Source organism: Tursiops truncatus, chromosome 4, assembly GCF_011762595.2.
Source record: "Tursiops truncatus isolate mTurTru1 chromosome 4, mTurTru1.mat.Y, whole genome shotgun sequence".
NCBI lineage: Eukaryota > Metazoa > Chordata > Mammalia > Artiodactyla > Delphinidae > Tursiops > Tursiops truncatus.
In genome coordinates this window covers 39,656,737-39,669,534 of record NC_047037.1, presented here as the reverse complement: position 1 = coordinate 39,669,534, position 12,798 = coordinate 39,656,737, and the positions used below count along the sequence as shown (strand labels likewise).

The 12,798-nt window shown below is 42.4% G+C and overlaps 1 protein-coding gene across 1 annotated transcript; it reads right to left on the bottom strand.

The window, feature by feature from the left end:
- Positions 1–8,814: 8,814 nt before the first annotated feature.
- On the bottom strand, positions 8,815–12,086 carry C4H3orf80 (chromosome 4 C3orf80 homolog). Its single transcript, XM_019946052.3, has one exon. The coding sequence runs from the start codon at positions 11,321–11,323 to the stop codon at positions 10,586–10,588; it is 738 nt and encodes a 245-aa protein (XP_019801611.1). The 5' UTR covers positions 11,324–12,086; the 3' UTR covers positions 8,815–10,585.
- Positions 12,087–12,798: the final 712 nt, after the last annotated feature.

Below are 12,798 nucleotides of genomic sequence, written 5' to 3'. Positions count from 1 at the left end.
GTAAGTCTGTGTCTTTATTCCTGTTTCACCCCTAGGTTTTTCATGACATTTTTTTTTCTTAAATTCCATATATATGTGTTAGCATACGGTATTTGTCTCTCTCTTTCTGACTTACTTCACTCTAAGAAAACTTTTTTCATGGCTGCCAAGTCAACCTTGACCTTTCCTCTCTCTCAAATCCATTCACAGTGGTAACACCAACCACCTCATATGTAGTCTTCACTGGGTGCCAGACTCTAAGAGCTTTACCCTCTGATGTATTACTTTTAGCTTCCTTTTCAGAAGTAGAATTCGGGGGACAGAGAGGTTAAGCAATTCAGTTGGAAACACAGCCCTAATAAACTTTGGATCTGGGGTCAGAAGCCTTGAGAACCTGGTCCTAGAATCTATGCCACCCACTGCTTCTTGGGAAATGCATTTTTTTCCCAATTGAAATATATTGACATATAACGTTGTATTAGGTTTAGGTGTACAGCATAATGCTTTGATATCTGTATATATTGTGAAAAAATCACCACAATAAGTCTAGGTCACAGCCATCACCACACATAGCAACTTTAAATTATAAAGCACGGTATTGCTAACTATAGTCACCATGCTGTACATTAGATCCCCAGGGCTTATTTAAGTTATAAATGGAAGTTTGTATCTTTAACCACCTTCACCCACTCTACCACCCCACCCCGGCCTCTCTCTGGCAATCACCAATCTGTTCTCTGTATTGATGAGTTTGACCTTTTTAGATTCCACATATGAGTGAGAACATACAGTATCTTTCTCTGTCATACAGTGTCTGTATTTCATTTAGCATAATGCCTTCAAGATCCATCCGTATTATCACAAATAGGAAGATTTCCTTCTTTTTTATGGTTGAATAATATTCCATTATATATATATATACATATATATATATATAATGGAATATATATAAATATATATCACAATTGTTTTATCCATTCATCTGTTTTTTGTTTTTCGGTACACGGGCCTCTTACTGTTGTGGCCTCTCCCGTTGCGGAGCACAGGCCCCGGACGCGCAGGCTCAGTGGCCATGGCTCACAGGCCCAGCCGCTCCGTGGCATGTGGGATCTTCCCGGACCGGGGCACGAACCCGTGTCCCCTGCATCAGCAGGCGGACTCTCAACCACTGCGCCACCAGGGAAGCCCCTCTCCGTCCTCTCTTACTGCTCCCACCCAGGCTTTCACCCACAGTGTATCATCTCAACCAAAACCAGTCATTAAGACCGGCAGTTTTGTTTTTCTTTTTAAAGGTAATTTCTGTTTTTCTTTAAAATGTTTCTATATTTTTTTCTTTTTTTTTTACTGAGGACTAGTTGATTTACAATGTTTCAGATATACAGCAAAGTGATATATATGTATGTATATATTCTTTTTCAGATTCTTTTCCATTATAGGGTATTACAAGATACTGAATATAGTTCCTTGTGCTATACAGTAGAACTTGTTTATTTACTTTATATATAGTAGTTTGTATCTGCTCATCCCGGACTCCTAATTTATCCCACATCCCCCTTCCCCTTTGGTAACCATAAGTTTGTTTTCTATGCCTGTGAGTCTGTTTCTGTTTTGTAAATAAGTTCATTTGGATCATTTTTTAGATTCCACATATAAGTGATATCATATGATATTTGTCTTTCTCTGTCTGACTTACTCCACTTAGTATGATCATCTCTAGCTCCATCCTAAAGGTTTCTATTCTCAATTCAAATCATTAATGTCCATGATTAACTAGAAAAGTTTTTGAATTTCCACAAGTTTATCAACAACCCAGTGTCAACCAATATGTGTGCACTCGCACCTGCATACATTTTTATGGCCCAGGCACAGTGTTAAGTACTTTCTATACATTACCTTAATATTCATTACAACCATCTCTCCCCACTTTACAGATGAGAAAATAGGCTTAGAGAAGGTAAGCAGCTTGCTCACAGTCACATAACTAGTAAATCTAGAGTCCAGCGAGTCACCCAGGCAGTCACACTCTAAACCACTGTTATTCTTCATGAAGTCTTAACAATCATACTCTACCACAAGAACACAAACAAAATCTTCATTTAGGAAGCTGTTTTTGTCCCTGTTTTGATATTAGCTGGCACTGGGTACTTAGTTGTAGTGTTAGCCTCTATGGTTCTCATTTTATGCTGAGCATACAAAAATCTGTTTCTTTTTCTAAATATTGGAAACAATTTACCAGCTGTTTTAAAGAAGTGTTTTTGAATTTTTAAAGTTAGTGAAGCCAGACCAGAAAGGAGGCACACTTGCCACTGAAGGAACTGGCTGAATGAAATGGAAAAAACTGGTATCTGAGTTGCTTTTGTTGACCGTTTTCAGGTTTTATCCATGAAACATTTCTGCATGCCCACAAATAATTGTTGAGTCATTAAAGATTCCCGGCCCAGATTCTACTGTACTTTTAATAATAATTCCTTTTTTTTCTTTTGCGGTACGCGGGCCTCTCACTGTTGTGGCTTCTCCCGTTGCGGAGCACAGGCTCTGGACGCGCAGGCTCAGTGGCCATGGCTCACGGCCCCAGCCGCTCCGTGGCATGTGGGATCTTCCTGGACCGGGGCACGAACCCGTGTCCCCTGCATCGTCAGGTGGACTCTCAACCACTGCGCCACCTGGGAAGCCCCAATAATAATTCCTTTAAACAGCAAATAACAGTAGCTACTTATTCACTTGTGAAAAAAAGAAAGTGATGCCATATGATGCTATGCAGCTAAGGCATAGCTCTAATGATAAGATATTCCACAGGGTCAAGAGCATGCTGAGAAGTTTAATGGGTGGAAGTCCCAGCTCTGGAGTCAGACAAGGTGGATCTGCCCCCTGGATCTTCCACATATCAGCCATGTGACTTTGGACACACCACTCAGCCTCTCTGGGCTGCACCTTCCTCATCTGTGAAACGGAACTAATAATCCTTAGTTACTCCTTTTATGAATTTCAAATGAGATAATACACATAAAATGCCTAGCACAGTGCTTGGCATATGGAAGCATTCAATGAATTACAGTTATTACTGTGATAATCATTATGATAGCAAATGAAAACTGTCACCCCCAAAGCAACTGCCAAGCTTATATCTAAAGCTGTGTACATGCTTACATTTTATTCTTTGGAAGAAAGACTACAATGTGAATTGCTACCAAATTTTAAAACAGAGCTTGCTAGAAATAATGATATGTAACTTAACAAGATGAATTGCCAGAACTCAAACATAGCACTATAAATTTCAGGAATTAACTTATGAAATGATTAATTATAGACCGATGACAGATGTGTGTCCACAAAAAGCTTAGGTGCACTGCGGAGCAGGATCGGGAACCTCTGGAAACGCCAGCAGTCCTCAGGATACTGCTGAAAGCGCGTGAAGAAAAGGTAGAACCTGCGGAAGACTCGGCAGGTGTCCGAGAGCTCTCGCGCACACCAAAAGAAACAGGGACAAATAAATAGAGGTAATGTCCACAGAAGGCTTAGGAGCATGCCAAAGCATACATTAGACCCAGCAAACACCCTCAGCATCCTCACGGGAGTGCTGAGGACATCTAAAATACAACAAGAATTAATGAAAGACCCGGCAGCTCTCATAGAGCACCTGTAAACACCAGAAGAACCAGAGGAATAAATAAATGGTGGTGATGTTCACAAAATGCTTAGGAACACTCCAAAGCACAAACCAGAACCAGTAGAACATCTAAGAATATTCAGGAGACCACTGGGAACAACTGAGGGAAAATGCAGATTCCGTGGAAGAAGATCTATCTGATAGGCATCAAGAGTTTACACAAACACCAGAGGCGCAATACAACCAGAGAGTGAAAGCAACAGGAACTCCCTATCCCCCCAGTGGAAATGTAGAAAAGGTGAAAACGTCACAGGTTTAAAAAAAAAAAAAAAAAAAAAAGATTGTTTAGGATGCTTAAAGAAAGGGCAGAACCAGTGGAAGACCCAACAGGAACCTACGGCCCTATGAAAACTTCACAGCAAATTGTGGACCCAGAAGATAAGACAATAAGAAATTCGGGACAGTTCCCAGGGAGAAAGGTGAATCAGCTGAACTCCTGACAACAATCAAGAAATTTCTGAGAACTTCTGTGGAAAAGACTGAACCCATGGAAAACCCAACAGGCACCAACAGACAAAACTCCTAAAGAAAAGGGAAACCAAGTAGAAGACTTGACAGGTCTTCTACAATTTGCAAAACTGTAATACAGTGCGACTCTTCTCACTAACCTCAGGACAACTCCAAAGCAGATATGTGAATGGACAGGTTCCATTCACATTCTACAGGCATGTTCCATTCTACAGGCATGAAGAAACCTAAGAAAACTCCTAAGGCACATGCAGTAGAAAATCTGGCAGACATTACAATACTTAGGGAAACTCCAAATTTTAAAATCTTGTTCACAGGAAACCCTTAGGAAGGAGTCAGATATATCAGGGGAATTACAAGGAAAACCAAAACATCTGTAGGTTTTTAGATGTGAAAAATACTACTCAAGAAAACCGAGTAATAGAAAAAATATTAGAACATACAGAGTGTACATGTTTTTCAAACAAAAGAAAATGTAGAAGGCCATACAAAACTTTTTCTTAAAACACCAAAAGAGGGACTTCCCTGGTGGTCCAGTGGGTAAGACTCTGCGCTCCCAATACAGGGGGCGCAGGTTCGATCCCTGGTCAGGGAACTAGATCTCTCATGCATGCCACAACTAAGAGTCTGCATGCCACAACTAAGACCCGGTGCAGCCAAAATAAATAGATAGATAATATATTATTAAAAAAATAATAAAACATCAAAAGAAAACCTGGAGACAATAGTTATCAGTACTTGATTGAAAACATCAAGAAAAAAGAAAAATGCAGTTGAAGACTTCTTGGAATGCAAACACTTATGGCAGAATCGAAGCAGAAGACATGCTGTTTGGAAGTGGACTATAGTGGATTTGAGGAAATGTTTGATTCAGTGAACAAAAATAAGGCTGGACCAGGAGATCTCAGTCAAGAAAACTCCTCTTGTAAGCCTTGTGAATATGAAGCTAAAACTAATGCCTCTGAAACTGAAGACATGTAGCCAAAGAACATTCAAGATAGTTAGTCAAAGAACAAGATCTATCCTAAGAAACAAAAAAGATTAAAGAAAACTAAACATTTGCCTAGTCAAAAGAGAATGTGCAAAGAGAGATAAATGTAAAGAAATGAGCTTAATTTTCAAGAAAAGCTGAGTCAGGGAATGTCCCTATATCCCAGACACAGATATAGAACTGATACAGAACTCAAGTCTCAGTTGCTTATATTAACAGAAAAGATTCAGATAGGGCTTCCCTGGTGGCACAGTGGTTGAGAACCTGCATGCTAATGCAGGGGACACGGGCTCGAGCCCTGGTCTGGGAGGATCCCACATGCCGTGGAGCAACTAGGCCCGTGAGCCACAACTACTGAGCTTGCGCGTCTGGAGCCCGTGCTCCGTAACAAGAGAGGCCGCGGTAGTGAGAGGCCCGCGCACCGCGATGAAGAGTGGCCCCTGCTTGCCACAGCTAGAGAAAGCCCTTGCACAGAAACGAAGACGCAACACAGCAAAAATAAATAAATTAATTAATAAACTCCTACCCCCAACATCTTCTTAAAAAAAAAAAAGATAAAGAAAGATGAAAAGAATACTGTGAAGTTTCCAAGAGAAAAACTCTGAAGATGGAGCTACGAAACAAAAGACAGAGACTGTAACATCAGAGGAAGAAGTAAAACTGGTGTAAATTTACAGGAATCTGATAGCTTGGCCATTTCAACAAGGGTTATGCACGTGGTGACAAACCAGTGAAGAGTTTGCAAGAGAAAAGTGAAATCTAGAATGAAGAGAAGATACTTTTAATACCCAGGAAAATAATCAAAAATTAATTTTGATGTGGTAAAATCTTTGGTCAATACAGAAGAGAAAATTCACACAAACCAAAATAAAACAGGAGCAAATCTGCAAGATTCTAATCCTTTGTCTGATGAAACAAATGTAGCCAACAAAGAGGCAGCAATAAGACAAAGAGGTAAATAAAGATTTATTGTGTTGGAAATCTGGAAAAAATAAGTCTTTGCTAAAAAGATGCAAAGATTTGATCTCTGCCCCAGTGTGACAGAGAAAATTCTGTAGATAAGAACAAACAGATATGTTTACAGTCATTTAGTGGATAAAAAGGAAAAATTACCTCATTCAAAACTGGAAAACTACAGAAGTCACATGCGAATAGAACACAAAATAAACACTTTGGAAAATACTGTTTTACCAAAAGAAGAAACTTTGTGCAAAAAGCCAAGGCATAACCAGAGTGATATTAAGTTCCAGCAAAGATTAACCTGGAGTTCTAAACGATGAGTTTGGGAGAAAATATCTACTGAAAATCTAAAGCAGGATAAGAACAACACACAAAGAAAGAAAATAAGAACTATAAGATATCAAGACAATGCAGGTGCTTAGCTAGGAGGGATAAAAAGTAATAATCTTTAGTTTAAAGGCAAGCCTAAATATCCTCCATAGAATAATTTTTGCCATAAAATTAAAAGTGAATTCTGTAGGTAAAAGAGAATAAATAAATAAAATTAGGTTCTATATGTATTTAAGTATAATCAAAGTATTGGTTTTATTTGACATTTAATTATTTTATAGGCAAAATTTTAAAAACATAATGAAGACATCCTTTCTACCCCTATGGAAGAAAAGATGTCTTAATTTCTTGCAATTAGCTGGTTACTTGATTTAATCTTTGGTTGACAAAATACTTTCCCTTAGCCTACCACTTATTAGCCTTTTCACCAATGGATGAAAGGAGAATGAATGAAAAAATAAATTGTAAACCAGTGAGGTCAGACATAAACTTGTCAAATATTCTATTATTGATTGGTTGTCTGTAACTTACACTTTTGGAGAGATGGTTAATGCTGGGTTGTTCAAAATAAAACAACTCATTGTTTCTCTTAGTGTGGAAATCCAAATTAATTATGATTCACAAAATTTCTACAAGTCAATACAGAATATAGTATATACTATAATAGTATAGTATATAAAAATATAGTATAAATCTCAACACCACCTCATGTGTATAACATATCAGTTTCAGCTCTGGATTGTCTCCTTTATTAATTCCACTTGAGAGAAACTATATACAAAAAGTACAACATTAAGATACTTACCATATTGCCTTTTAAACTGTTGAGGCCATTTCCTTAATGTTCCCTTTGGCCTTCACAATTGAATCTTGTTTTCCTTATATAGTACACCTCATGCCCTTTGGCATAATTGCCAATGCCATTTTCCATGGCTGAAGCACACCCACATTTGCAGAATGTGGCAATTAATGGCCTCTTAAAACTATCATTATATCTCAAGAAGACATTTTCCTCTTGGTTATGATACTGAACAACACCATTACAAATGGCTTTTAAGCAACTGGTGATTATATATATATACACACACGATTTAGAAAATCAATCATGTTTTCTCTCATTCCAGATGGACAGGGCCATTACTTCCCTACTCATGAGAAGTCAATGAAAATAAAAATGTTTGAAATGTTTTAGTACGTGAATTAGTTTGATAACTGAAAACCAGGAGCAAAAGTTCGTTAGTACTGGAGAACCTGGCATTTCCAGGTGGCTTTGTTTAAGATATGGTATGTAGCAGCCCTGCAAAAGATATCAGTCACAGACTATATATCTATATAGATATGTCTGTATCCATATAGCTACATCTGTATTCTATACTATATATAGAATATTAAAAATAAGTAAAATCAAAAAAAAAGTAAAATCAGCATCTCATCATGATTTATTTTCAGGTAAAAGAATAAAACTATTATCTACCTTTCTATTTTCTACTAGTTCTATGTAATAAATAACTTCCAGGTGAAATCTATAAAACTGACCACCAAGATATTGCCGTTAGTGCTTTAAAAATGTTTCTATCCAGGTATTCTACTGTTGTGAACACATGGGTTCTGTGTGTATTAATATGGTATGTTACATATGTGTGTGTATTGCCCTGAGATATGTTAATTTATCACTAATAAAAATAGCTTTTCAGGATTCCGCCCCCCCGACAAAATTATGCCTGAACAGAATCATGCTTGGTAAATCAATGAATTACAAGGAAAAAACCAAAGTAAACTCATTTTTTATTGAACTGGGGGATGTGAATAAAAGCTTGTGTGATGTGTAGGAAAAAAACAAGTGTAAAACTTGTTGTAACTTTAAAATTTAGTAGAATTTCATTGCATGATTGGTGTCACATTATAGACATTCTGAATTTTAGGGAGAGAAGTGTTCCATAGCTGGTACAAGGAAAACATCTTGGTTCATATTTTAAGTGTATTTTCACAAGATTTTGTTGTACACTTCTAGATGTTGGTAGTAACAACATAGAGGATATACTTTATATACTGGTACTTGGATATTCAGTTAGATGTTTCAGATATGGGTGAGTTTTTAAAAGTGTCTAAAACAGTGTACCCTCAAAGAATAAATCATTTAAAGGAATAAGGCAACTTTCCGGTTTGTCTGAACAGTGGGTGGTACTGACAGCCACATGCAATTAAAATGTAGTGTTTGAGTAACATTAACATTTGTGATTATTCAATATAATGTGATTTCATTAAATCCTGTACCATTCTCAAAAAAGTTGATATAGTCTCAACTGCTGATGCTTTCGCCAATTCACAGCTTAAAATTGCTTTTAAATGATAAAGACACACATTTCATATTTTAATACATTACCATATAGTCACACATCTAATACAATTTGCACAGAGAAAGATTTTAATGTTTTCTGTTTTAATACACTTCAAATGATTCTCTTTAATGACAGGGTCATTAGCTTTTAGAAGTTTAGAGTAAACCATTCTCTTCTCTTACAATTCAGACATCTTAAGATTTCTTAGAACTGTCAGACTTTTTCAATCAGCTTTAAAAAGTTTAAAGTAATCAAATCATTTTCTTCTAATACAATTCAGATATTTTAAGATTTCTCAGGATTGTCAGAACTTTTCAATCATAAGAACAACTTGTCTAGATACACGTGTGAGGTCCACTGTGTAATTTTTCTCAGTGTAATACTCATCCTTCCCCAAGAGAAACCTTTTGTATTTGTTTTCCTTCTTTTTCTTTCTTGATAATCACAAACTGGAATAATTATATGATATACAATGTGTTTACTGTACACAGACGATATGCATATGTACATTATACATAATGCATTTTAATATATTACTTTATATTACCATTTGCTTAAAGGACATTTCACAGAATGGTAGAACTGATACAACGACATGTTTTTTTCTTTAGATAGGTTGAATCCTTCTGTAGTACCTTACTGCACAATTATGGCTTTAAACAAAAGTCACAAGTCACAACAAATTATTCTTTGTATAATGTTGTGAAGTGTATTCCAAATGGAAAATGGAGGGAAAAGTGCGTGACATCATGCTTCGTGGTATGGCATACATGTATCAATGCTTTTTACATATAACTATGACCTTGACTACATACATAATGTATGGTTATTATAAAAAGTTATATATTATGCCACAGTACTAAAAATAAAATATATTCTTCTTAAATAGTGAAAATAAGGTATCCTTCATGTTTTTAATCACATGTTTTCTCGTTTGACCATGCCTCTTCTTTTTCCCATTGTAAATGAAATAATGTCCAACATTTTATTAAACAGTAATGATAGAGTGTAGACAATTTCTGGGCCATTAAGGCCTAAAAAAGGTGCTAAGATGATTATCTTGTCATTAACTGTGGAGATACCCTCCGAATGCGTTTATTTAATACATGGTAAAAATATAAAAATAAAGGACAAATAAATATAAATATCTTCTCAGTTATTGAAAAATCAAAAGTTCAACTGTACCTTATTACGAGTATGGTCCTGGATACGCGTAATTGCTGCATAAGTACGGCAACTAACCGGATATCACGGCTCTCCCCCCACCAATCTGTGAACTGTGACTATGCTTGGCCAGGAAGACACGGAAGGGTTTTCTTGGGTTCTCCGCAAGGGAGGGATTCGACCATACCTAGGTGCTGCTCTCCCAGACCCGCGCGCATCAGTCTCCAGTCATGGCTCACCTCCTCGCCCTCCGCCCATCCTGGGAGACCTTGACCTGTCCAGGCGAGAGGGAAAGGAGTGGAACTGCGTCCCTCTCGCTTCATCCCTAAAGGTTACTGCCCTTCCCCCGAAGCTCATATGTTCTCTGATTCGGGAAGCAGGCACTTACAAGTGAACTCAAGCCGAGGTGAGGCTTAGGGCGGGGACGTTCTCCAAAGTTGCGCTCTGGCCTCGTCTGCTGCTGTCGCCCCCGCCGCGCTTGCCTAACGTTTCCTTGAACCGAATGAAACGTAGGGAAACTTAACATCCCGGGGGAGGCGGGGGTGGGGATGGCCCCAACCCAGTCTCCGGGCGACAGGCGGGGTCTGAGGCAACTGGCGGCGGCGGCCGCGGCCACCCCGGCCTTGCGTCCCACCCGTAGCCCCCGGCCTGGTTCTGTCCGCGTGGTCCTCGCAAGGCCCCGGGCGCTCAGATGAGCGGGAAGCGGCGCTCGCCGCCGCCGTCGGACTCCCCGGCGCCTCCACCTCGCGGGCGGCCGAGCACCGACACGGGCAACACGACCTCCCCGGGACTGAACTGCTGCAGCCGCATGGACTCCTCGTAGGTTGGCAGGTACTTGACCTCCTCGTAGCTGGGCAGCTGCAGGAAGACCGGCGAGACTACGCGCAGCTCGTGCTCCGAGGCGCAGGAAGGGGCCGAGCGCCCGCCGCCTGCCCGGCCCCGGCCACCGCCTCCACTGTCCAGCAGCGAGTCTTGAGAGCCGGCGGCCGCCTCGTCCCGCAGCAGCGCGGGCGAGTCGTCGTCGTCGTCGTCGGGCGGCTCCGCGGTCCCCGGCTGCCCGGCGCCCCCCGGTGGCCCCGGCCGCGCCTGCCCGCGCGGGTACCTGCGTGGGCTGGGGCAGATGATGCGCTGCAAGAAGTAGCCGATGGCGAAGAGCACCAGCAGGATGAGCAGCCCGGAGAGCTTGCGGACGAACCAGCCCACGTTGTCGAGGAAAGCGTGCAGCGGCAGCTTGCAGCAGCGCACCGCGGTGGCGTTGGCCGCGTCGCAGCAGCGCTCCCGCTCGCCGCACGCCAGCTCCGCGCAGCCCCCGCCGCCCCGCGAGGGCGCCACCAGCGCCAGCGCCAGCAGTAGCAGCAGCGGCAGCAGCGGTGGCGGCGCCGGCGCCACCGACAGGCCCTCGGCCGTGACCCCGGGTCCCCACATGGCCCGCGCGTACCGTTACTAAGGTCCGGGGGCGCGGGGGTATCCGTCTGTCCGCGTGTCCGTCAGTCCCTCCCCGGGCGCTCCGCTCGGGTCCCGCGCGCCGCCTCCCTTGCCTCTGCTACCTGCGGCCGGAGCAGTCCTCACTTGGCCACGCTTGGGCGGAAGGAGGAGCCCGAGGCGCGCCGAGGCTGCGGGAGGCGGCCGCTTCCCGCGCCTGAACAGCCTCCTGAGCTTCTGACCTTAACCCCGCGCGCCCAGCCGCCCAGGCCGGGCGCAGGGCGTCCGGAACCGCCCAAGATGGCAGGGGCAGCCTGCGTGGGGCTGCCGTGGGCATCTTGGCCCCGGCCGGCCGCGCTCTTCCAAGCCCCCCTTGGCACCCTCCGGGGCTGGAAGGGTTAACGCTCTGCGCTAAGCCTGGGAGCCCCCTGATCTTGATTAAGTCGGCCGTCTCGCTCTTCCCCGCCACTCGGGCGGGGGCTCTTGCTCGCGTAGGTGTTTCAGTTTTAAGTGATTGGATTTCCCCAGGAATGTTATTTAAATTGACTTGCGACTGGGATTCGCTTACCATCCTTCTTGTGATCTTTCTGATTAAAAATGGATGATGGCCGTTAATGGCTAGCGCAGCCCCGCAGCAGTCCCAGAGCTTGGGGGGGTTGGAGACCGCCGGGTGGTTCTGCTTTCAGGCAGATCCAGGGGCTGAAATCCGGTACCCACAGGAGACCTCCAGAACAGATAGAGAATTCTCCGGAGAGGCTAAGGTCAAAACACCACGGAAGTATTCCCAGAGGGGCAGGGAGGACTCCGCCAAAGTGACCCGAGTTGACGAAGGAGAGAAGGTGTGCATATTTCCCCAGGGGCTCATCCGACAAGCCCCCACTGAGCTCAAGGGACAGCAGGGATTTGGGTTTGGGGTAGAAGGAGGCCTCTTCTCCAGCGTAAGTAACACATCTGTGAAGTGTCAAAGGGGAGTGTAAGTGGTTGGCAACGTTCCTGAGCATTGATCTGCATCTAAAGGGTCTTTTTCAAGGTTACTCTTATTTGCAAAGTTTGCCTTAAAGGGAATCTGTGCTCCCATTTAGCACATGGAGGCAAGTAGTCACCGCTCTGTGGTTAAGCTCCTTGGCACACATGGGAGGGATGGCAGTTACGCGGTCCCTGACACAGGCGCATCTGCTGGGTGGTGGCCTTAGAGCACCAGGAAACTTTGCTTTTATTAAGGCAGACTGAAACAGTCATCTTTGTAGGATTAGGATTTATTAATTCCCTCACCCCTTAAACACTTGACCAAATGGGAAATTCCATAGTCACAGAGAGAAAAAAGTAAAAGCAAAGGAAAGATATAGAGACACACAAGGCTCAACGGTAGGTCAGGTTAAAGGCAAAGATTTCTCTCAGAGGAAGTCACACTGTATTTCCCTAATAGCCTTATGGAACAAGGTTAGGGGTGCTGGTTTGATTTAGACAGGTCATTGCCC

What these genes read in the sequence shown, in the direction of transcription:
- C4H3orf80 (XM_019946052.3), bottom strand. Translation starts at nt 11,323, where the DNA reads ATGTGGGGACCCGGGGTCACGGCCGAGGGCCTGTCGGTGGCGCCGGCG.